The sequence below is a fragment of the Peromyscus leucopus genome, chromosome 19 (genome assembly GCF_004664715.2).
Source record: "Peromyscus leucopus breed LL Stock chromosome 19, UCI_PerLeu_2.1, whole genome shotgun sequence".
Taxonomy (NCBI): Eukaryota; Metazoa; Chordata; class Mammalia; order Rodentia; family Cricetidae; genus Peromyscus; species Peromyscus leucopus.
The window spans coordinates 40754027-40780285 of NC_051079.1; the positions used below are offsets into that span (position 1 = coordinate 40754027).

The 26259-nt window shown below is 46.7% G+C and overlaps 1 protein-coding gene across 1 annotated transcript in view; it reads left to right on the plus strand.

Moving 5' to 3' along the window:
• Window positions 1–9423: 9423 nt before the first annotated feature.
• Window positions 9424–26259, plus strand: part of Prdm6 (PR/SET domain 6) — a 107942-nt gene continuing 91106 nt past the window's right edge. The window contains exons 1-2 of the mRNA XM_028871836.2: window positions 9424–10172; window positions 18652–18959. Of these exons, the coding sequence (XP_028727669.1) occupies window positions 9548–10172; window positions 18652–18959 (933 nt within the window). The 5' untranslated portion in view covers window positions 9424–9547. The remainder of the gene's footprint in view (window positions 10173–18651; window positions 18960–26259) is intronic.

Genomic DNA, 26259 nt, shown 5'->3' on the forward strand with positions numbered 1-26259 from the left:
AAAGGCACTTGACATCAAAGCCTGAAAATCTGGGCTCCACCCCTGGGACCCATGTGGGAACATGAGAGAACAGAATCCCAAAAGTTACCCCTTGGCTTCCCTGTGCATGCTGTAGCACATACACAATAGATAAATAAACATATAAATACGTAAACAAGAAAGGCATGAAAGTGTTTTTAAAGAAGTAAAAATGGCTAATGAACATTTTAAAAAAAATGTTTGACATCATTAGCCATCAGGGAAATGCAAATTAAAACTACTCTGAGATTCCATCTCACTCTACTTAGAGTGGTTTTCAAGAAGTCAAGACCAAAAAAAAAGGGACACAAGGATGTGGGGAAGGAGGGACCCTTCTTCAGTGTTGGTGATGGTATAAATTGGTGCCTTCAGTGTGGAGAATTCTCAAATAGCTAGAAACAGAACTGCCCTATGACCCACTTTACCCCTGCTGGGTGTAGACCTAAAGGACTCTGTATTACCACTGTAGAGGCACCTGCACATCCATATTCATAGCTGCTCTGTTCACAATGGCTAGGAAATAGAACCAGCCTGGATGCTTATCAACTGAAAGATGGATAATGAAAATGTGGTACATTTACACAATAGGATTTTTATTCAGCTGTAAAGATAATGAGATTATGAAATTTACAGGAAAATGGATGGAACTCAAAAACATTATACTGAGGTAACCCAGACCCATAAAGACAAACACCACATGTTCTTTTTGTACATGGATCCTAGCTTCATAATTTTAGATTTGTATATTTAACCTGGCATCTCAAGAAATCTTAAGTATTTTTTCTATAATTTCTTCTTTTTTTTATTCTTTTAAAAGAAGAGTCATAGCTAATTGGATCTCTGGGATATGTTTTTGCTTATTCTCAAACATTTCCTTACATGGTTTTTACTTCAGAAGGCTCTAGATAACCAGCCTTTGGAACTCCGCAGCTTGCTTGCTCATTTATTTGTTTAGTTACTTATTTATTTAAATAATAAATAATTATTTACCTAATTATTTCATAAAGGGTAAGGGAATCGTCGCTTGTGCCACTCAGAGCCGGGCGGGGCCACTGCCAAGCTCACAGTAGTATACTACAGTGTGGTTTCTGCTGAGCTGATGTCTTATCCTTCACCTCACCACTATTTTCCAACAGTCTCAGTGGTGTGGTGATTCTCAGACTCACACCTGAGTATATTTTACATCAGCACACATCGATTTGGAAACATGTAAATTTAGAAAGAAGAGCATCTTTCCAAACTTCTGAAATGCAGCTTCTGGGCCACCAAGATGATAATAGTCCTGGCTCTTAGAGGAAGTAGCCAAGCAAGCCAATCGTTCTCATGGATAATGAAAGAGGATTTCGGCACCTTGCAGGTTCCTTGTGTAGGGCCCCTGTGGGCTCCTTGCTTAGACAGGTGACCTCTCCTAGAACGCCTTTTGTCATTCCCACTCTGCCCACATGTCGCAGAGAAGTCTGTGTGGCGCATGTCATTTCTGAAGCTTTGTTGGTCACCCTAGGCCAGAGGGATGGTTTTCTCTTCTGAACCCTTTTGCTGGCTCCAGGGCCTGCTTCTATAAAGGAAGGCTGAGCCTTGAAACACTTCCACAGAGGCACCAGTGTTTCACTCTTGACTTTTCCATGACCTTCATTTAGCCTGGAAAACAAACTTCCCATGTCCCCAAAGAAAAGGAGAATATTATTATTATTTTTCTTCTTCATTACAGGCTTGTTCTAATTTGCTTTCTGTTGCTCTGAGAAACACCATGGCCAAAAGCAGCTGGAGGAGGAAAGGTTAATTTCCCCTCGTGGTTTTATAGTAATCTGTTGAAGGAAGCCAGGGCAGGTACCTGGAGGCAGAAACTGAAGCCTACATCTCGGAGGCATGCTGCTGACTGCCTTGCTCCCCATGGCTTGTTCAGCTTGCTTGCTTCTACGGCCCAGGACCACCTGCCCAGAAGTAGCTCTGCACACAGTAGACTAAGCCCTCCCACATCGATCATGAATCAAGAAAATGCTCCACCAAAGGGACGGTAGGCCAATCCGATAGAGGCAATTCCTCACTTGAGGTTCCCCTCTTCCCAAGTGACTCCAGTTTGCGTCAAGTGGACAAAAACTAACCAGCACAAGGCTTATACATGGAGAATATAGACTCATTGCAAATAGTTCTTAAATACAGGCTTAGTATCCAGAGGTGAGTGAGAATCTGAATCCACGGAGGAGAGTGTGTGATGGGAGGCAGATAGGCTTCCCAGAGCATCTGCAGGTAAATGCGAGCGCCACTAAGGCAGTGGTTCTCAACCTGTGGGTGGTGACCCCTTTGGGGGTCGAATATCAGATGTCCTGCCTATCAAATATTTACATTACAATTCATAACAGTAGCAAAATCACAGCTATGAAGTAGCAACGAAAATAATTTCATGGTTGTGGGGGGTCACCACAACGTGAGGAGCTGCATTAAAGGGTCACAGCTTTAGGAAGGTTGAGAACCACTTCTCTAGGAGTACAGGGTGTCTGAAAAGAACCTCAGGACCTGCTTGCTTATGGAACTAACTGGAAGCCATCCTGACCCCTAACGACTGTTGCCACGCATTCAGGGGAAACCCATCATGCACCAGGAATTGGCAATCCTCAGGATGCAAATCTACATGGCATCTGTTCCTAATTCCTAACAGATGCACTGCTACATGCTTGCCTCATCCCGATTATAACTCACAGTATACACTGTACATATAAGTATACAGTGGTTCTCAACCCTCCTAACTGTGACCCTTTAATATAGTTCCTCATGTTGTGGGGACCCCCAACCATACAATTATTTTCGTTGCTGCTTCATAACTGTAATTTTGCTACTGCTATGAACCATAATGCAAATATTTGATATTATGTGACCCCTGTGAGTTGAGACCCACTTGTATACAGGTTTCATAGATTTAGGTTACAACCTAGTCACCAATGGAGGACTCTCTTAAAACCAGGCAGTATTTGCTAGAAGAACTTCAAAGAAGATTGCCCCAAAGGTGTCTATCAGTCATTTCTCCCTACACCACAGGTGCTCAAGAGATAGTATTTTATTGTTGTTGTAGATTACTTTGGTTGGGTGTGTATCTCTATGGACTCCTGGAAAAACCGAAGACACAATTCCCAGGGAAAGGGTAGTGGGCTAAAGACAGTGCAATAAATACCTGAATATCTGAAGGAGCAGTTTACCCTGTCTAATTATTTACATTTTCCTTGTCATCTCAAGATTGAAAGAGAGAAAGGGGTGGGATGGGGCAGGGGGGGGGGGAGGGGAGACTGCTTTTTTTTTTTTTTTTTTTTTTTTTTTTTAACCCAATGGTAGTTCATTAAGTCTTTAGAGGACTCAACTGTCATAGCTAAGTTTTTAATTCAGGAAAACATAGCAAATTATAATAGCTGATTTTCCTGTGAATGGAAAGGATATATTTAGATAGAGGCTTCCCTGGGAAAATGGACTGGCTGCCCCAGGGATAGGCAACATACTGTGGAGCCTTTTGCCTCAAGATCATTGGGTCAAATCCAAATCCAGGCCCAGGGTGTCTACGAAGCATTGTGTCAGCGACAGGTGTTGGGTGACCCAAGTAAAAGGAGCTAGGGGTCCTGCTGCATTTCAAGTGAACAGGTGCTGTCTGCCATGGTCCTGGCAGAGGATGAAAGACCATGCTTAGAAACAGGCTATCTTGACCTCCTGGCTCCAGAGGCCATCTTTGACTTGGTAACGTGAGGAGCTTGCCTTCATAGGACAGAATGTAGTAGGAAAAAGCTAAGGGAACATCTAAGTTGTTTGTGTCTCTGAAGAGGATGGTGTGTCTGTTTTCAGAACGCCAAGGCATCATCCGAGGAAAGAGCAGATTCTGCCTGAGGAGCTGAAAATGCCTTCCACCTCACCCACCCCACTCCCTTCTATTTCCCACGGTGATTCTATCACTGAGTAAAAGAAATGTGAGTGCAAAGGAATCAGTGAGAAGACCACAATGGCTCAAATAAACGGTGGACTTCCCTGATTCCAGAACATCTCACACACTGGACATCTGACCTCTAGGGAGTGGGTACAGAGTACAGGGTGGTTACAAGGCAGTGCCCACTTCATACAAAGCTTAGGCTGGAAAGTCACATTAGTCTCATCCTTTGTTTCATCTTCGAAGAAACTTAGACCCAGATGGTTGGAAGTAGATCGCTGTGTCAGTTTAAGCCACCAGGCGCAGAGACAACTCCAACTGATGGGAAGCGTGAATGAATGATCCGGAAGCACATCCAGTAGCTCACAGTGCTTTGAGAGATGACAGCGAGGCCAGGAGCTCAAGAGGTAGAGTCCTTACCCCAAACACCCTTTTACTGCTTTAGCATCGGGGCCTTGGAGTTCCCCATCCAGACGAAAAAACTGGCTTCTCCTTTCTTTAATCTCATTCAAATGATACTTTCTAGGAGAAGCCCAGCCCTGGCCACTGTGTGTCTCATCCTCTACTCAGGTTTGCTCTTTTCCCCCCTTCCTCCCATCCCTTCCACAGCACACCTCTCTCCATCTGGCTTTCCTCAGCATCCTTTCCTCCCAGCCTCTAGCTCCTTAGATGTAATCCTGAGAACCTGGGCCTCAGGCATTGCTTTGTGATGCCCCCAGGGTTCCATTTCTGAGAGACAAAGTATTCACCTGCAGTTGCCTGTGCCGCTAGGAAGGAAATTTCCAGATCCCAGATCAGGGAAAGTTGGGAAACCTCCTCTGAGAAAGGTAGAGGGAGCTTTGGAGAGCTTTCTCTTTGCTCTAACTCCAGGGTCCTCTCTGAGCCTCCCTCCCTCAGACAATAAATCATGAGAAGAAGGAGTTCTCTGGACCTCTGCAGAGGTGGGGAAAGGGCCAGTAGAGGCCAGGATCCTTTTCCTAAGGGATGACACATTTTCTAACAGTTTTGACCAGGAATTTGGTGGCAACCTGAAGGGAACTACCCACTCGGATGGCTAATCAGGATGTCCAGAGTCCCCCCTCTTTTATCCTATCCGTCCTTTCCCAGCAGCCCCCCCACCACGTACACACATGATGCACTTCTCAGGAAAATAAATCTCCAAGAGGAGGCAGGGAGGGCAGACCTCAGAAAAAACCTTCTGAATAAATGTCTATATTAATGAATTATTAACTCAGCCGCCCGTGACCTTAAACCTAGAAACAGGAGCACCCAGGGCAGAATGGAGAGCTGTTGAATCTCTTATTGGAGTCCTGTCAAAGGTGATGGCCATTTGTTTCCCTCCCCCACCAAGGAAAAAGTAATTAATATGGAAGGCAAACTTTTTTAGTTGTATGTCAAACGAAGTCAGATGGGGGGGGGATCTTTCGTGTAGACCACCTTCCTGCTTTCCTGTCCTCCCTCCACTTTCCCCCTACTCTGCTGCTGGCTCCATTTTTTCCCCCTGCTCAGCTTAGGGTACAATGGGGCTTCCTAGGGAGAATTTTCCGGGGGAAAATCCTGGAGAAATGATAAATTGGGGCAGTTAATTTATCGATCCCGACTCCTCTTCCCACTTGTTTTATTTTAGAGGTCATTAATCAATGAAGAAAAACACTACTGTTGTCCCCCTTTTGCATCTAACCCGCTCTTCTCGCTCCTTATTCATTCCCCTGGAACAAATTCCTAGCAAATATTCACCCATCGATTCGGGAGCGATGGATTTTTATGCAGGTTTGATCGCTTCCTAAGTGGTCCGGGTGATTTGTTTCCCCATCTTCTAAGGAGAGAAGGCAACAAACAGTTCTGAGGGACACACACCCCTTGCGGTCAGTCGGCTCACTCTCTAAAAAAACCCCAAGATGTTCCAGGCTGATCACGACCAAGCCTGTGAGGGTCAGCCAGCCGGGTGACAAAGCGACTCTACTAGTGTCACCCTGCGGCTGGCCGAGGCTCACTGTGCTGAACCCGAAGCGCAAGGACGGAGCTGACCTTGGCCACAGTCAGCGCCTTGGACCTGCCACAGGGACACCGGGGACGTCCAGGCTGTGGACGCTCCCCTGGAGACCTCATTTGCTGTGGGAGCAGTAAGTGTGCCTTCCTCCTTCAAGGAAGTTCCCTAGTACCAGAGGGTACCTAGGCCCTATCTCCTCACTGTCTACTTGTGCCCAGTACCTCTGGAATGCTTGGCAGGGGTGAGTGTGGGGTTGTCATCTAACGTGACGTGACAAGTCAGGTCTTCTGCAGCAGGCGTAATGAAAGAGAGGGCCTTTACCACCTCATCTGTTCAATCCCTGACCCCTGAAGCATGTCAGACCTCTCCTATGATACTCCACCACCTCCTAGTTTAGGCTCAACGTAATGAGTAGAGATTGGACTAGAGCAGTTAGAAGCATACACTTGGCAGCCCACTGAGCAGGGTTTGAATGGGCCTCCATCATTCATTAGTGGCCCGACCTTGGGCAACCTACCTAACGTTTCAGAACCTTCCGATGACCATTTGTATGCAATATGGGGGTTAATAATGCCTTGCCGGCGTGGTTGCTAGATATACTAAATGTATGTGCATCCCAAGTCTTGTGCAACCTTTAACCGCAGCCTCTTTTACTGGGATGAACTTGAGGGCCCCCCCCCCCTCTAGCCCCGGTGTGAGTAGCCTTCCAAGCAGCTGCTGCAACTACCATCTCAAAAATCTTGTTATTTTCTAGGGAAGGAAGAGGCTTGTCATTCTTTGGCACTTCCATTTCTGGGCACCCAACTCTAGGAAACAGCCTGCTTTGGTCAGTGTCCGGGAAGTGTTCAGACTTCCATTCCCAGAGCTCCCTGCTCCTCACAAAGACCTGAGAAAGGTCCAGGTCTCTTCGCAGTGAACTAGGGGAATGTGAGAAAGAGAGTTTGCTCCGTCTCCTGCGTCCTATCAGCCCCAGCCATTCTGGACGCAGATTAATAGAAAGGGGCCTGGAACTTCATCCTCTTCTCGGGAGAGCTGTCTGAAGTCTTCGAAGACTGCCTGGTTAGCCTCGGGGTCTACAACGCAGTGGGTTTTCCCTCGTGGTGCTTGCCTCAGACTTGGGTGCTATCAATCTATCCAAGAATGACGGATGACCTTGTCATAACGACGCCAGTCAAAACATTTTCGGTCCAACTCGGCTCCAACCAGAAGGGAGGCGTTCTGCCTGAGACCCGGACAAAGTCTAAACAGCATGTTTCCCAGGCTCGGACAAAATGAGGGGTGGGAAGAGAAAACGAAAGGAGCAGAAATTAGGAAAGAATGGAGATTACTTGTTCGGGATGGCGACTGTTAGATAAATTGGGTTGTTTGCGGAAAGATAAATGTCATTCCCCACCCCCCTCTTTAAGGTGTGGACAGAAGCCTGGCCAGGAGAAAACCCCGGAGTTGGCCAATTTCACACAGTCTGTCACTGTCCTCTGCCACTGAGTACTATGAATGCCAGAAAGCTAAGAGTTTGTGGCAAGTGCCTAAAGGGGTGGACGCCAGATCAATCGTGGTAGAGCTGCTGCGGCTCAAAGCTCTGGGAGATGGCGTGGTAGGATGGGCTGCGCTTGCATTCAGTACCACTAACGCTAGATTTGAATTAAAGAAGCTCGTATTTGACCTCCCAGGGCAGGCATAGGCAGATGTCGGGACAGCTGAAGCGTAACTCCATAGACACGGATAAGGCTCGAGGTGCCATCAAGGAGAGGTGGGAAATCCTGGAAGGCAAGCCTGGAATGGGGGTTCTTGGGCACTAGGTGCAGGCTCCGCTGCAGCTCCCTCTCTACCCCTGGCCAGGCTGGAGTCCTGCCGGGGCCGGATTGCCCTTTAGAGACCCTCGCTCCCAAGCCCTCCTGCTCCGCTCAGGCTGCAGACAGAGGGCTTCAGGCCAGCGCACAGCGTGCCCCGTCTCACCTCCAACTTTTCTCTCCGGAGGATTTATGTTAGAGATTGCTTGGCGGGCGAGTCAACTCTGGCACCCAACAGAATTCCAGGAAAATCTGAACCGGGCTGAAAAGCAAACTCGTTCAGGAGACTGGGTCTAAAGCCCCCCCCCCGATCCCCTGACGCCCCGGTGTGCGCTGCTTCCACAACAGACACCAGCTGACCCAGAGGTGCCTGTCTGGTTTGTGCGTTTCCAGCGCTTTCCGGCATCAGGGCACTGAGCCCGCACCTAGAAGATACATTGCGGACAGAAAAAGGACCACAAACAAGCCGGAGACCTCACGTCAAAAAAATACATTTTAAAAAGTGTGTGTGTGTGTGTGTGTGTGTGTGTGTGTGTGTGTGTGTGTGTGTGTGTGTGTGAGTGTCAGAGCGGGCGTCGGTGCTGGAGAGGCGGAGACGCACCGGGGTGTCTGCGGGTCCAGCCCAGTTTGAACTTCCTTCTTCCCGCTCCGCTCCCCTCCATTCCCTTGGCCTGATCTCGCCTTCTCCTCTCCCTCCTCTCCTTTCCTCTCTCTCCTCTCCCTCCTCTCCTTTCCTCTCCCTCCTCTCCTCTTCGCTCCTCTTCTTTCCTCACCCCTCTTCTTCTCTGCTCTCCTCTTCCTTTCCTTTCTCTCTCTCCTCCCTCCCTCCCTCCCTCTCCCCCACTCTCTTCTTTCCTTCTGTCTCTCCATACACGCGCGCGGGTACACACACACACACACACACACACACACACACACACACACCACACACACGCACACACACACACACACACACACACACACGAACGCACACACATGTATTTGGTGCTGTCGTAAAACCCACGTGTCCAACCGGGGGACTGCCAGAGCAGAGCCGAAGCGCCGAAGCGACCGAGCGCCGCTGCCCGAGGCGGCTCGGTCCCGAGTCCTCCAGCGCTCCCGCGCTCTCAGCGGAGCTGCTCTTGCGCCCTCCGCGGGCCTCGGCGGGCCTCGGCGTCTTTTGCTGGCATCCCGGGAGGGTTCCAGGCGGCGGGGTCTCTAAGACCCTCCACCTCCTCCGCCTTGGGGTCATGTAGCTCGCCCGGGGGCTCCCACTCTCCGCTCCTGCATCGACACGGCCTCCGGAACGCAGGCACGCTAGCACTGGCCGCTGCTCTCGGTTCCCAGGTACGGCGGGGCTGGCTTAGGGTGACGAGTCGTGGGCCCCTCGCACCGAGAGGTTGGAGGTCTGGGGCAGGGGGCGGGGGGCGAGACTGTCCCGCCTCCCGGCGCCTGGGGCCAGCGCTGCTCCAGCGCTGCGCCACTTCGCCTGGGGTTGGCTCCAAGGCGCTGGCTGAGGGCGGGGGCGACGTCCTGCCTTGGAGTTGAGCCGGAAAAGCGCCAGGTCTTGGGGGTCCCAGTTTAGCAGGGTAGGAGCCGGGTTCGCAGGCTGCAAGGCAGCGCCCGGTGCCCGCAGCCACCTCTGCGCCGCACCGCGGCTTGCGAGTAAACTTTGCGCCCGGGCGGAGTTGGGAAGCTGGGGCCGCGGCCGCGGGCGGTGCTGCCGGAGCCGTGTGGGACTCTCGTGCTCCACCCAGGTCCCCGCGGTCCTCCCGCACACCCCTCTAGTCCAGGCCGGGGTCCCTCTCGCTCACGCCGCGCTCCTCCCTGCTCTCCTCTGCTCCCCCTCCCCAGCTCGAGGCGTCGGACATGCTGAAGCCGGGGGACCCCGGTGGCTCGGCCTTCCTCAAAGTGGACCCAGCCTACCTGCAGCACTGGCAGCAACTCTTCCCGCACGGAGGCGGCGGCGGCCCGCTCAAAGGCAGCGGGACCGCGCTTCCCCTCGGCGCGCCCCAACCCCTGCAGCCTCCGCCGCCGCCGCCTCCGCCTCCGCCGCCTCCCGAGCGCGCCGAGCCTCCTCCGGACGGCCTGCGGCCGCGGCCCGCCTCGCTCTCGTCCGTCTCGTCCACCCCGGCTCCCTCCTCCACCTCCGCCTCTTCTGCCTCCTCCTGTGCAGCCGCCGCCGCCGCCGCCGCTGCCGCCGCCGCGCTGGCGGGTCTCTCGGCCTTGCCGGTGGCGCAGATGCCGGTGTTCGCGCCCCTAGCTGCTGCTGCGGTGGCCGCGGAGCCGCTGCCCCCCAAGGACCTGTGCCTGGGCGCCTCCTCGGGCCCTGGGCCCGCTAAGTGCGGTGGCGGCGGCGGTGGCGGCGGCGCGGGGGACAGCCGGGGCGTCCCGCGTTTCCGCTGCAGCGCCGAGGAGCTGGACTATTACCTGTACGGCCAGCAGCGCATGGAAATCATCCCGCTCAACCAGCACACCAGCGACCCCAACAACCGTACGTAGCCGCAGCCCAAGCTCGCCCGCTCTGCCCCGGGCGAGGGCGACAGCAGGCAAGGGTGGAGGAGGCGGGTGGGGTCCCAGGAGAATGACACGGGTGAAGGGTGTGTGTGTGTGTGTGGGGGGGATCTTGGTCCAAGACGCTGTCCCCCGCCACCCAGATCACTGTGGCAAAACTTTTCTGGCATCTGAGAAGGAACGGGTGCCCGGGTGTCACCTCGGGCTTCTGCCCCTCCGCTCTCTTTGGACCCTGCTTCACAGCCACAAGGCTTTACCACCCCTGTGGCCCTCCGCCCTCCTGCCGCCCAGTGTTCCGGGACAGGCGGGTACTGGCAGCTGGCGGCCGGGATTGCAAGGGTGGACCCAGCCTGCCCTGATCGGGACGAGGGAGGGACTCTCCCGGTTTCCGAGGAAGCATGGACACCAGCGTTTGCTTCTCGGTCTTTATTCCAATCTTCGGAGTTAACGGTGGCAGTTCATTTTTGGGCCCCGTGAATGTCGAAGAGTTTTCTTTTCTTTTTCTTTTTCTTTTCTTTTCTTTTCTTTTCTGTTTTTTGTAGCAGTGGGTCAGGCTTTTTTTCCTGCAGGTAGGTATTAAAAGTAAGCTACTATTTATTTAGAAGCTAAAGAAGTGGGGAGCCCACTAAATGAGAAGAAAATTTCCGATGTCAGGACAGTGTCGTTCTTTGCGGATCCCGCGTTCTCCAGCAATCCTTGATCCTGCAAATGTTTGCAACCCATCTTCCTTTATTTGTTTAAACAGAAAAAAAAATTAAGTTAATATTGATGGCAATTTCATTAAAAAAAAATTACCTCTTTTTTCAAGTAAGCGGTGGAGTGACTGGCTACATATCAGAACTTCCCAAGCTTTCTGTAGTCATAATTCCAAACGCTTGTCCTGAGCACAGTTGTATTCTGGTGTTTTGAAACAAAATCCTCGATGAAGGATCAAGAATGTGTTTTGATGTGCATCTGCATTTCTTGGTAATTTCAAAAGTTATGATAGATTAACTTCACCTAGGGTTTTGACATATGTGTTAACTTTCCGAAAACTTCGGACCGAACCGTAAAGCAACTGAGTGAGAGTCACATTGAGAGCAGCATATATCCATCGGTTTTCTTCAATCCATTCTTCATTTGGCTTCTGTATAAGAAACGTAGATATTGACTATTTACTTCTATTCTATTTTAATAAGTTGCTCCCTGCAGAATGCCTATCACACTATAAACTTCTTGACTTCTTACCAAAACAAAATAATATAATTAGAATAGTAATTTAAAGTTTCCTAGGCTGTTGTTTTTGATAAACAACAAACAAACAAACAAAACAATGGATATTATTAGCCTCATAACTGGGGCTTATCACTCTACTTGAAATAGTTATTGTGCTGGAGACAGCAATTGCTAACCAAAGAAGCAATGCTGTTTACCATTTCCTTTCTAGCGTCTCATGGTAAAATAGTGTTTTAAGACAGGAGATGCAATTCCATTTTTTTTTTTTTTGGTGCTGCATTTAAAAAGACTCGTGTATTTTTGGGTTTCAGAACATTTTATAAAATTGCTTTGTCCTAATCATGTTCAAAGATGTGTGTTTCCTCGTGAATTTCTTCCAGATGTTGTCTTACAACCAGTACTTTTTAAGTGTGAAATAGAAAACTTGGCAGTAGTTCTTACTGCTAAGCGAAATATAATCATTGTAGATTGGGAACACCTTATCAAGCTTGCAGTTACTTCTCTATATGAAATCTGGGTTGGAAAAGATACTAACCCTGGCTTTGTGTTGTGCTATGTATGATTTTTACAACGCAGCAGTGAGCTCTAACATATTTTCACTAGAGAAAACACCCACCAATCAGAGAAAGGATCAGGACCGATCACTAATTGACATATGTGTACAAACCAGTTTGTTATCTAGATAGCTTCCCCCACCTTGTGTAAGAGAGAATGATTTGTGGTTTTATTTATTCCCATTTTGTTAATCGTCTGGTATCCTCTTTTGAGTCAAATGGAATTGATTCAATGTTTAAAGTGTAGGAGACAAGACAGAAGCAAGTTAGACTGGTACACTTCACTTTGCTTGCTAATTAAAGGGACGGTTGGGAGAAACAGAGAAAGGGAACCGTAGCTCTGGGTAACGAGAAAACAAACGGCCCCTGGTCGGGGGCAAGTAAACTTGGGACTCTTAAAGCCACACGCTGTGTGGTGTGTTTTAAAGATGAGCAGTGAATGGGTTTAATCTAACTAGGCGTTTCCAACAAACCCGAAATGCAAAGACTTAAAACTTGCCAGGGGCTTGGGGTGTTGGTATTTTGGTCCCTGAGAGGTTGAAAACAAAAGCTTCCTCTCATTTGTGTTCCGTGCAGGGAGGGGTGAGAAGAAGAGGCGGGGTGGGGGTGGGGGAGTGAAGGAAGTCATTTTAATTCCTCAGGTGTAGATTTCCTTAGCTTTCCTTCCTTTTTCTTTTGCCATTTCTCTCTAGAAATTTCGTGATCATTTAGCATAGCATCATTTTGTGACTTTGTGTTAAAAGAGTGTCAAGTCAGTTCTCGTTTTTTCTTACTAGGCCAAAAAAATAAAATAAAATAAAATCTCTTCATTTCTTCCCTTCCTTTTGCCTGTGATTAGTAATGCACGCCACCACTGTTCAGCCACACCTTGAGACCCTGTTGGCATGTATGGCAGATGCCACAGCGAATAAACTTGTAGCTCTTTCCTGTCAGATTTTCAAACACACGGAACACAAATTAGCCCAAGTGAGCTCCTTCAGTAGGTTTTTATCATTGAACTGCCCGCAAGTGATTGAGGTACACTTCCCACCAAAAAGCTCTCAAGGCTCAGCCGCTGCCGCTCTCTCCCTTAAAAGTCAAGGGCTGTGTCATGCAATACACACACAGCCCTTTCTTGTTGCTGGGCTGCCTGATCCCTGGGGCTGCATCCCTGTGGCCTCTTCTCAAATTCTGGGTAGCTGATGTGTTTCCTGAGACCCCCATCAGTACTCCTGGAGGATAGTGAGAGGTCGTTACTGGGCATGCCCGGAGTATGTGCACAGAGTCCTAGTCATCTCAGCAGAGTTAACTTTTCATAATCTTTTTTTGTGTGAAGACAGTTGGCTTCCTACTGAGAAGGAGGCTGGAAATGAACCTGTTCTGATGTCTAGGCATAGACTTGGGTCACCCTACACCTCCTCAGTGTTGGGGTGCTGCTCTCTGACCCTTCCGATTTAGGAAAGCACTGCCCGTGCAGGGAACCGTTTTGGGGGGACCATGGGCGTGGAAGCAGGGCTGCAGGCTTCATTGGTGGCAGTGCCACAATGAAGGGACTGAGAATAGGGAAGGATTGGTGTTTGTGGGGCTGCAGGGGGCTGTAAGGTGTGTGTGTGTGTGTGTGTGTGTGTGTGTGTGTGTGTGTGTGTGAGAAACTGGGGAGTGTCGTGGGTTCTGACTCTATCCTAACCTCTCCTCATTTCTTTGTTGGGGGGTACTTCTTGAGAACCTGCCAGCGGGATCTTAGTGCCAAGGAGACACACCCTCTGCTCCACTCCCGTCCAGCGAATCTGGTTGTTAACGACCACCAGCAAGCAATTTATTATAGATTTCAGACCTGGTCCCCAGGGGGGAGGGACTTCAGTGTTGGTGTGCCGGCTTTTTATATTGTTCTATTTTTCTTTTTCTCACGTGTTATGTGCAGGCCCAGCCCCACCTCGTAACACACATGATTTAGCTATTTTACATCATTCTTTATCCAGAGCCCTGAAACTGAACATAGAGCCATATATTAGATTGAGGTTAGAAGAGGTGGCGACTGTTTATTTAAGGTGATAAAATGGTCCATCAGCAGTAATCTCCATCGATATGTGCCACCAGGAGATGAAGGATGAGGGGACAAGCCACAATTAATTGCCCTATAGTTTTGTAGGAGAGAGTGGAGCCAGCCCAGACCCTCTTCGATCTCCTCTCGCAGCTCCTATTCATCATCTCCGCCTTGTATATGGCGGCCTCGCAGGGGCAGAGGGCGGCCAGGTTTATCTCTGTGCAATATTCTCTCGCCCTCACACCCTGGCGCTCTCATTTAATTTATTAATACAGTCACCAGGAGACAAATAAAATCCACGTTTTCTCCCTCCCTCCCTCTTTCCCTCCCTCTTTGTCTCTTTCATTGGTCCCTGGGCCAAGGCAGCAGGCTAGGCTGAGAAAGCCCCGGGTTTCTGCGTGTTGCCGGCTGCCAGAATCCCCAGAGCATCCCTGTGAGCTGGGCCGCCACAATGGACTTTTCTTCCTGGTGGCTGCTTGGTTTCTGGTCCGCCTAGACTTTCTTTGGGGTGGGTGAGGATGACTGAGGCTAGGCGATTCTCTATTTTAAGGAGTCCATTGCAATGGGTGTCCATTATGGCTGGGTCTTCCGAATATATTGGCAGTTGCCACCCCTGGGAGCCCTTCGTAGCTAGAAGCTGGGTAAGGCTTTTAAACCGAATCCTTTGGAGGCAAAGACACCCAGTCTCGGCACACCGGAAAGCAGGGCGTGATGGAGCCCTGGGGAGCAACTCAGAGTGAGGCTCGTGGCCGGCATGCCGGGTTGCCCTAGGATCCTCAGTTCACTTTACTCTCCCCTGGGAGCTTTGGACTCTGGGTTGCCAGAAGGTGGCACTCCCGGGGACCGATCAATGCATCCCGTCCCCTCAGGGCTTGGCCTACAGGACTGAGGACTGCGACCCTGTCTGCTGCCGCCAAGAAGGATTTACAGCCTGAGCGAGACCCGCTCAGCAGGCTTCCAAGTTACTCTGTGGTTTGCTAAACAGAAGGCTGTGAGTGCAGGAGGGACTTTGCACAGTGAAAGCCTAGTGTGGAGGTACTCCTGGGCAAAGCTTTGTGGGTAGAGCCCTACCAGCACCCACACTTGTTTCTCAGATCTTCAGCAGACAGCAAAAAACCCTGAAGTGCTTTATATTTCACCGTTCCTAGAATTAGAAGTGAAATGTTAGAAAATAGATCCATTGCCTGTTTTGCTAGCAGGTTCATTTAAAGTGGTAAAAATAGTGCATGCACTTGAAAACAACAACAAAAACTGAGAACATTCTCACCATAAGAAAGATGTGAAAAACAAGAGTGAAGGATCTCTCTCCACTCAAAAGGCCTGCTTTGGCCTTCTGAGGTCAGTAGGTGGGCAAGCCTGTAACCACAGCCTCCTTCTTCCTTGATCATGGACCCTAGCCTAGGCAACTGGGCTCTAAGGGAGACCTAGATTGCTATAATTCTCTACTCTTGTGAATAATAATTGTAAACTTGTACAAAAATCCCTGGTTTTTAAAGGCCTGGAATGCGGTGTGGGGAGAGGTTTGAAGATCTAGCTGGCTTTTCCTTCAAACCTTTTTATATGTGTGTTTGTGGCTCACTGGCTAGAAAATACTATGTGTGCCAACTTGTGACTATTTGTCAATCCTGAGAAAAAAGTTACTTGTTCAAAACTTCCCCAGGCTCCTCTGGGACTCTGAGACAGGTTAGATATAAATATTTTCAGTCCAAGAGAGATTTTGTGTGGTAAAAATGTTGGAGACTGTACATAACTTTATTTTGATGGCAATTGGTCAACTTTTCTGGGAGGAATATTTTTACATTTTTATTAAGACTCATATTAAGTGAACTAATTATCATGGACTTGACTTGGCTGCTTTTCAGTGAATTTAGGATATAGTCTTCTAGAATGGGGGGGGGGTCCCCCAGTTTTCCAATACTCTACAAAAAAATGCTACTTTTAAAGTATGCTGTAGAGAAAAATGAAACCTAACAAGTTGAAGTGGGATTGAGACATGAGTTAGCTGCCATTCATTCCAAATACTATTGAAGTGTGTTTCTTGTCTGTGGGGTAGTGGCTGGAGTTAATTGCTTCTAATCTGTTTATCCACATAGATGACATGATGCTCCAGGTAGACAAGGGGGAAGTTGATAGAATTTTTGGCATAGGCTATTAGGCTGTGAGTGATTTTTTTTTTTTTTTTTTTTTTTTTTTTTTTTTTTTTTTTTTTCTTTCACTCTTAATTGAATGAACCAGAAAGGAATTATCAGTTAAGCATTTCCTGGGGGTGATTTATATTTATTTTCATGGGCACATTGCCCTTTTTATTGTCATTTTTTTAAAAAGCTATTTTTTTTTTTTGCTTAGGTGGTGAAAAGTCATTTAACATGTCTGCCAAGTCAGACACATTAAAAATTATGGACAGTGGCTATGTATTTCCCTATTGTTATTATACTGTAGCTTCTTCAAGCTCAAGAGTGTGGGAAAGAGAGAGAGAGAGAGAGAGAGAGAGAGAGAGAGAGAGAGAGAGAGTGCTATCCCTGTAACTCTGTAACTCAATCATGCCAGAGTTCTTTTCGTGGCCCCCAAATGGTTACATCAGTAAACTCTTTCAATTCTATTGATTGAGTCATGAGTTGGTATATAAAATTCTCCTGACTTTCATTAGTCTTTCAGAATCTCTGCCTTTGAAGGCTTCAGGGTCAGGCTGACTGAGATGTGAATCTTTTTACTGTCTCTTTCTAGTTTCTTGGCCCTTCCTTGGTCCTCTTTCTGTGCCCCTGAAATGTCTTGCTTTGTCTGCAAAATGGGAATCGTGGTACTTAGATACTAGAGTGGCAGCTTGCTGCAAGGCAAATGCAGGACACACAGAAGGCATTCAGGGATGACATTTTTTGTCATTTTTGTTTCTGCAATATCTTGATTTTGTTGTTTGTTGTTCACAAGTGAAAGTTTGAGAGTCTGAGTGAAATACACGTGTTTCTGAATGGCTGACTTGTGAGTGAGTGGCAGTGCGCTCTCATCTGGGCCATTGGGTCAAAAGTGGAGTCTTGAAGAGTCCTCACATTAGCCTGTGTTGCTGGCAGGGAGTGAGTATCTTTGTGTTAAGGAAGGCATACCTGCAGAAACAAGATGTTGCTTCTCATAGAAGGCTTGAGGACAGCTGCTGAGAAGTTGCAGCCAGCAGGTCTCCTCACTCCTTGAGGAATCTTAGCTGGAGCAGAGTGGCTGCTCATTGAGGAGAGGACACAGCTGACTGGAACCACCTCGGGTGGGATAGGATGCTCACATATCCAACCACTATTATCAAGCAGTTGGCATGCCAAGTGTTCTGGCTCCATTCTGGGTTGTGATTGAATGTTCCTTGTGGAAAATTCTTCACTGATTTGCTTTGTCACAAGTATCTGGGGGTGGTTGTGCAGTTTCAGCACAGATCTGGCACATTCGGAGTGATCTACAAGGGCTAGCTGCCATGAAGGCAAGGGGCAGATGCCAACAAGCCCCGAGGGCAATTTAGGTACCCTGATGCCTGGCTCTTACCATCTCCACCAGTACAGGAGTACCAAGTGCTTCGGGCAGTGCCACAGGGCTCAGCTGCAGGAGGGCTCTGAGGGTCCCCAGGGAGGCTGGACTCAGGAGGCAGAATTGCCCAGGCGGGGGTCCTCTGAGCAAGCTAGCCGCACCAGGGAGCAGACACAGCGGCTCCGCCAGGCCCATTAATAACCCTTAGGCTCTGCGATTCCGACAGCATGATTCCTGAAAGCCTAGCTTCTTGTGTCTGCCTGGCCCTTTCCGCCCAGTTCGAATCAAACAGACACTGGGTGCTCTGGAGAGGCACGCCTGGAGGGTAGGAATCCCCTTGCGAGCTGTCTGCCCTGGGGCAAGTTAGGAGCAGCTTCACTTAATGAGACAATCTCATTTAACTAGGGCTCAGTCTTCCAGCCTGCTCATTGAATCATTATCCCGATCATTAAAGACCCTTTACCCTGCCTGATTCTTAAGCTTCCTATTTGGTTTGGCCTCTGGGGATAGCTTGCACGTACAATCGCTACTGATACCCACACTCATGCCCCAGTTTCTACTTATCCTTGATGGCTGGAGTCCCTGGAGTGGGCGCTGGACAGAGACTGGGACCGTAACGGGGATTGGTGCTTGTGCTCAGGCGGTAGACTAGGAAGCTGCGGAGTCCAACGTTTGTACCTGTCACTCCCGCTTTGATAGCCCAAGAGCAGAACCAAACACTCAGGCGACTATCTGAGATAACCGGTTGGACAAGAGACAGACTTCTCGAGGATGCAAGGATAACCACACCCTGAAACGCTGGGGTAGGGAGAAGGCGCACGAGCCTGAGCCGGTGAGGGTTAGAGAGAGAAGCTGAAATGCAGGCAACCTGGACCGGAAGCAAAAGGCGCGAGCGTTAGGAACCTGGAAAGCATACCCATCCAAACCCAACCCTGAAGCCTTGCGTTGAACCCAGTAGACAAAGTTGAGTGTTGCAAATTCCCAGGGTGTGGTGCGAGTTCGTTTCCGACCTCCTATGGTCTTAGAAGCCCTTCTGGTGTTCCCCTCCTCAACAGGTGGTTTACCTGCTGCAGTTTAGGGCGTTTACCCGAGGGTCGTCCTCCCACCCCTAGACAAAAGATCAGGTTAACACGCTCCTTTCCCTCCTTCTCCGGTGTCTCCCACAGGTTGCGACATGTGCGCGGACAACCGCAACGGGGAGTGTCCCATGCACGGGCCACTGCACTCGCTGCGCCGGCTTGTGGGCACCAGCAGCGCTGCGGCCGCGGCACCCCCGCCGGAGCTGCCCGAGTGGTTGCGGGACCTGCCGCGGGAGGTGTGCCTGTGCACGAGCACCGTGCCCGGCCTGGCGTACGGCATCTGTGCGGCGCAAAGGATCCAGCAGGGCACTTGGATTGGGCCCTTCCAGGGCGTGCTCCTGCCCCCGGAGAAAGTGCAGACCGGCGCGGTGAGGAACACGCAGCACCTCTGGGAGGTAAGCTGACCTAAGCTGAACGCCTTGCCACGCAGCCTTGGCGAAAGCCCACCGATGTATCGGGGGACTAAGTTCCCCTGTCCTGTGGAGGGCTGGCTTCTGAAGTTCCTGCAGTGAGGACGTTGGTAGAGCGTGGCTTGCCACAGGGCCTGGGGGCTGCAGAAGTCAGAGCCACCTTAACCCGCCTGGGTTCAAACTGAGAAGGATTAGCACCCCTCCCCCATCCCCATCTTGAAGATAAGAGGAAAACAACCTAGGTGCAGGAAGAGTTACAATTATAACCAGGGGACCTTAATGCTAGGTTCCCGGCTCATCTCACAGGTCTCTGTGCCTGGAGCAACAGAAGCCGAGGGGGGCAGTCAGGGTGATTTTCTTAGATGAAAACAAGTTTGTGGTGATAAGGTAAAGTGTTTGCCTGCCTCCTAAGAAACCCCTGGGCTTGGTCTCTGTGTCACTGGACTGGAATGATGGTGAACACCTGTAATCCCAGCACTGGGGAGGTGCAGGTAAGAAAGTCAGAAGTTCAAGGTCACCCTAGCCTACACAGCAAGTTTGGGGCCAGTTCTAGGTCATCTAAAACTTTTTTTTTTTTTTGGTAAATGTTGAATATGAGAGACCAAAAATACGTTCTAGAGCTTTGAAAGTACTCAAACCCCTTCATGAATTATATATATAAATCAAAACTTAAAAAAGTTTCTGTTCTGGTAAAGTAAAATTATACAACTTTCAACAAAGGAGATCATTAAAACATGAGAAAAGCACGTTTTGGTATAAGTTAATCCCAGCTATTATTTAGAAATACCATATCTGAAAAGTTCTTATCAGAGCTTCCTGCTCGATTATTGAGGTCCACTCCTGAAAGAGGATTATAATTAGATCATCCTTTGACTCGTCTTAGCTTTCTCACCCCATGGAAAACTAGTTATGAAATACTAGATACTAGAGGCCATAACCGTAAAGGCTGTAAATCTGCAGCCAGGTGAACTGATGGAGGAGGAGCCACCAGAAAGGTAAGATTCTTAATTGTCAGGGCCTTATTGTTCATGTGGACTCTAGGGCTCCAGTATAGAGCTATTTCAGCAACAGCGTGCTTCCTGGTTACATATGGCTCAATGGCTTGCCAATGTGATCATTTTTTGTGGGGAGCTGTTCCAATTCACTACATAAAACTTACAACATTTAATAATCCACTTACATATTTACTGAGCTCTCTTTGGCCAGCTTCATATTGGGCCCTGGAGATAGGGCTGTGGCAAACAGAGTTACTGTCCAGAACCCTCACGTGACTACTGGGGTCAGGGGCCTGAGGCCTGTGTTTGCAAAGTCTCCCTTGATGGAGAATGACCACAGAGCTTACAGCCCAGCAGCCCAAGGTGAGGACAGGGACGTCCATGAGCCGCCTGCGCTATAGTTATCCACGAGCTTCCAGTTCCCTTATCACTCACTCCTAAACAGTTGCTGGAAAGCAGTTGAACATTTCTGTCTTTCCGGATGGAATCCCTGAGCAAGGGGGGAAGGGGTGGGCATATTTATGTCACCGAATGAGACTTTCCTTAAAAAACAAAGCAAAACAAAAAACACAAAACAACAGTAAAAATTCAGAAATTCGACGTCTAAAAGAGGCAGGCGGAAGTGGCTTGGCAGGAAACCTTATGGAAGCAAAAGTTAGAGCCAGTGCTTAGCCGCACTGACGGGCAGGGGGAATGAAAGCATCTGGTTCTGACGCCCTCCTTCCTAGTTGGTTTTTGTTGTTGTTCTTTTTGTTTCTCGATAATTCAGTTGTAACCTCCAGTGTGGTTTCAAGTTTAGAAAGTCTGTCCAGGAATCCACGCACTCTTCACGCTTCAGTGGCGTTATTAAGGCCTCTAATATCCCATTGTTAAAGGTCCCCCGGAGCTTCCCAGGGAAACCCACAAAGTAGTTGTGTGTGTACAGATTTATTCTATCTGAAAATGTGAAAGCGATCTGATCCCGCCCTCTGAGGCTTGTCTATTTTTAGACTTTAGAGGACAAAGCCATAAATATGGAAAAAAGAATCCCATAGTTCATTTTTTTTTTTTCCTAGAAGGCTTTGAGTGATTGCGATGTTGGCAAGAAGCCACTACACATACAGGCTTCAACAATACATAATAACATGAAAAACTACGGAACTTTTTTGTTACACTTTTGATTATTACATGATGAAGGAAAAACTCTGTCGTAATTATGACTGATTTTTTTTTGATACTTCCATAGATTTAAAGTGAGTTTCACCTTTTGTTTGGGGTATGTGAGTTGGATATATTAGGAAGATATATTAGTGCTTGGCATTAACCGACCTACTAGGTTTGTGCTTGAATGATCTATAGGCTCCTACTCCTAGTTCAGAACATAATTAATCTATTTTTTATCATCCCTCTCTAACAATAATTAGAATGACATACATTTGGGGGACTGGAGGGATATTGAAATTTCAACCATGTAAAACGTCTCCTGAGAGATGGTAAAAAAATGTTTCTGACTGGGGTAATTTAGTGGCAGTGACTATTTGTGGTGACAGAACACTTTTTAAAATAGGGTATAGACTTTTATTAGTACAATTACTTTTAAGATATGAAGTATGAGTGGCTGGGAATGTAGGTCGGTTATCAGAGTGCTTATCCAGCATGTATCATAGCCTTGGTTTGATTCCCAGCACTGCATAAAACTAGGCATTTTGTGGGAGATGGAGAAGGTTCAGGCATTCAAGGTCAGCCTCAGCTACATAGGAGTTTTGAGGACAGCCTAGGCTATTTGAGACCCTGTCTTAACAAAATAGTAAAAAAAATGAATAAATTATGATTTAAAAATTTAAGCATCATGATTTATGAGACACAATTATTTGAATCAAATCACTTTCAATAATAGGAAATATTAAATTGCCCTTTAAATTTTAGACTCTAAATTTGCAATCTATCCCGAAAAAGTTTAATCATTGTTTATATCAGATAGAGTTCGTGATTGGTCTACACTATAGATCTTCACAGGAAAGGCTTTGCAATAACATTTTAATGACTCACAAAATAGTTATTCCCTTAAATATTATTTTAGACATCTTCTTGGATATCTGGGTGACCTAAGTCAGATTTTGACATGAATCATGGTTCTTTCGTTTTAAAAGTCAGCTGTAATCATTATTCTTCTCAGTATTTTTTTGAGTCATTTGTTGAAGGAATGTTTTGGTATTCAGAGTTCAATTCTTAGGTCCTGATAGCTCTTACCAGGGTTGCTTGTCTTCGTTTCAGTACAGTAAATGGGTTGCTGATTTCCCTGTTACTGTTTCTAAGTGAATGGTGGGTTTTTGTTTCAGTTTACAGTTCATCGTATGGTTGGTTCTGCTTCCATACTTTATGGTGCACATGGAGGTTTATGATGCAAACAAATAGATTCACACTTAGTTGCTCCTTTTGATGATTCATAAAAAGCTTCATTCATAGAAGAACTTTCAGATGTATGATGTGCATTACCATGGAGAATTTGTAAGCATGCTGTCACTTTCTAGGTTAACCATTTTCATTATGTATATTTCCAATGATTCAAAATGCAGCAACTTAAAGACATTAAGCACCATTGCACACTTCAGCATGATTTGAGTCTTTAGGTATTTATGAGGAGAGATTTTCTTTTCTTCAGGTCTCCCCCCACCCCCACTTCCCTCCGCTAATGATCTAAGGTTATTAACTTTTTTTTCCAGTTTAAAGAGATTAGCAATAAAAAAAAAATAAAAACCCCAAATTACTCTTTTTTTTTTCCAGTTGGCTAGTTTCTTTTAGGATTATAATTTTAATATGTTTTGAAAAATAACAACTTTAGATCCTTTAAAACAAAAACATTACAGCGAACATTAAGCAGCCCTTCAGTTACATACATTGATTCTCACAAGACCTGGACACAGGCTTTAGTTCTATTTAGATGTTCTGGGCAGAAATCTTTCCGACCATTCAGTGAAAACAGACTCTTTCTCAGCAGTGAGGGCTCAGAGATGGAAGTGAGATAACTTTATCCTAATGTGTTTTCTGATGAAGAAGTGAAAAGGCACATTTGATTCCAACATTTATGAAAACATTATCTTGGTTATTAATGTGTTCTTTTTTCCCTTGAGAGAAATTAATCTAGTTGTATATGGTTTCCTCTTTCTGCTTAACATCAGAATTTAATATGACTAGACCTGAGGAATGCACACAGTGTATACTTAAGATTCTGCTGGAATAAAATACAGAAGTTTAAAATAAAGTTACAATCTAAGATAAGCTAGAATTATACCTTTCAACTCAAGGTCTGTTTTGACAAGAAATTTTAGCAACGATGACAAAATAAATTGTACCCATTTTCAACTTAATTCCCGCCCCCCACCCTACCCCCACTAATTGAGATAATATAGTAGTTTATTAGGATTACAGTCAAGGTGCTAGAGGGGAATTTAATTTTAAACAACCCGTCTCCCCCTTTGCTTGAGTAAGTCTGAAGCTTTCATTTTCACTTCATGCTATTGAAGGATTAGCTGTTTTTTCTGAAAACTCAAAAAAGATAGCGTAACCTGGGCTTTTTTGTGGTTTGATTTTGTGCCATAATATTTTAGACACAATAAGAGTTCTGCTTAAAGTAAACTGTCTAATTTTTAATCATTACCATTTAGCTTAAGTCAAAAAATATTAGTGAAAACCATTATTGAACATATATTTCATGCTGCTAAATGTTTATATTTCAAAACCATCATAGGTAATTGGTACCAGAAGGAAATGGATTGATTTTATTTTTTTTAACGTGCTGTGTATGTTTTTTATAAATGACTCTATCAGATATATATATATATATATACACACATACATACATATATATTAGGTGTGAAAAATAATTTTGAATCAATACTTTTATATTAAGTTAAAAATCACTTAAAATTGTTCAGTGATACTATTGTAACTGTATATGCCATATTTTGTGTTACACACTGTCTCATATTGGCCCGATTCACAAGACACCATGGGAAGACAGGTTCTATAAATTTTGTGGCTGTCACGTTACAGTGAAGTGAAAATCGTATTTTCAGCAATTTATCATTTAGTATACTGCTCCACCTATCAATTTAGTTGTAAGTAAGTCAATTTCACAAAATTCAACTAATTTCTTCCTTAAAAATAAACTACTGCTATGTCCTTGTTGTGTTTCCAATCATGCATCCTAACAGCTGGCATACCTCCCTGGTTTTGCCTCATTTGATTTGAAGATGTCTTTTATAGTGGTGCCCATTTGATAGAGTGAGAGAGTTTTGTAGTTTTACGTAAACTGTAAAACCATCTGCTGCCTCTTGGAATGGTTTCCAGCATTGTGTTAAGAAATCAAAGATGTAATACTTCATGTTGGCCCTGACAGAGTCTCTTTAAAGTCACAGCCCTTTAGGTTGAGGCCTCAGATTCTCCTTGATTTTCCAAATCTCTAAAAGACTGAGCTTAAAAAACAAAACTTTAAAAACCTACTTGGAAATCCTCGCATTGGCGAGGTTTCATCTAAACATGCATTTGACATGGTGTATGTGTTAGGAGTAAATACCTTATAAAGCTGATGTATTCTGTGCATGCAGGACTATTTTTCTCATTTTATTTACTATTTGGAAATTGGCTTTTTTACTGACAGCATTTTGTCCATGTGAAGAAAAAGATTCACAGGTATTTCTTGCTCCTAAACGGCATTATCTTCTTCTGTCACATACTATTTTTTATTTCTTTGCCTTAGTAGCAGAATGTAGAAAGCAAAATGGGAATCTTAGAGGTCGCTCTGAAGATGGAATCTGTCTTCCCCATCACACAGCATGCTAGCAGGTGATCTGGTGGAAACATTCTCCTCAGAAACTGACAGGGATGCCAGCTCATTCCCCTGTGCAAATTACAGCAATTTTAATTGTTTGTGGAGAAGCAATGTTTCACCTTAGAGTCACAGACAGTGGTGGTGTGGTTTTGTGGGTTAGACACTTTCGATCCAGTGGGAAATCCTGCACCTTATTTAGCAGGGGAATTATTCTCGCAGTCGGGAGGTCCTCTTTTCTCCAGCAATGCCTGTGAGACGTTGGTGCCGTGCAGATGTTCCAAAGGCAGTTGTATATAAAATAGGAGCTTGCCTCTCTTTTGCTTTCTTTCTGTTTCAGAACCATATATGCTCCAAGATTTCATGCATTCAGACATTCCTTGTGTATTTACACAAGAAACACAGACTCTGGTGTAAGTACTTAGCAATAAAGCCGGAGCAGCCAGGTCCCCCGTATCCTTTTCCTGGTGAGCGTTTACCACCTCGCTCAGATAAGTTACAGAATTCCATTATCCAAATTGTTACACATGTGTGACAGAGGTTGACCTTTTGTCATGTCAGTCCTCTTTGTGCAGGCCCCAGGCTCCAGCCTAATGGCTCAAACCCTGATTTACTCACTGTAATAAGGGCAGGAGGTCAAGCTTGTCGGCTGCCTGTTCGTACTCTTCTCGGAGCCAGGCTGAAGGCTGTTAACACAAAGCTTTTCAAAGTGAATTTACAAGCAGCACCACTGACAGAGGCCAATCAGTGCACCATAAATGTCAGGTTAGTGAGACTGAGCAGTAAGTAAGGCACTGACAGTACACTATTGGCCGGAATCAATTGGCCAAGGATTAACCAAGACGAGTAATCTATGTGCGGAGGTCTTAGGGGAGAAGGGTGCTGAGTGTGCAGCCTGGCTTTCCAGGTGGATGCGGGAGATCCACCTGTTAGTGGGCGAGTGAGGATTGGGGCGGCAGACATTGACGTTAGCACAATCAGGAGCATCCTCACTGGCGGGATTCACTATTTGGGAGATTAGCATGGGGTGGAGCCTCCAGACTCTGAGACTTGGTGGTTAAAAAAAAAAACAAACCGACCCAGCCTTAGGCAGAAAGGAGAGAGAAACTGTCGTGATATGGGCTGTCAGAGGTTCCCACTGTGTCACAGTTCCATTTCGTTACAAGGTCATTCATTCAGATTCCAAAACTGTAATGGATTTCATAAACGCGCCGACATGAACACGCCCTGTTCATTTGCTCCTTGTGAGGCTCCTCCGGAGCCTGGAACTTTTGTGGAAGTCACTAATGAGTGATCACGGCTTGAGGGTCTGAATATCCATGAGATGTGGTTTCCCTACCAGACGGAATGTTTTTATCATTTTGTGTCCTGACAGCCCAGACAACAATTCATTGAGCTCTGAAGACATCAGCATTAAAATGGAGGAATCCATTAAAATGCCCTATGCAAGGATTTATAAATTAGGCGATTTCCTTGATTATTG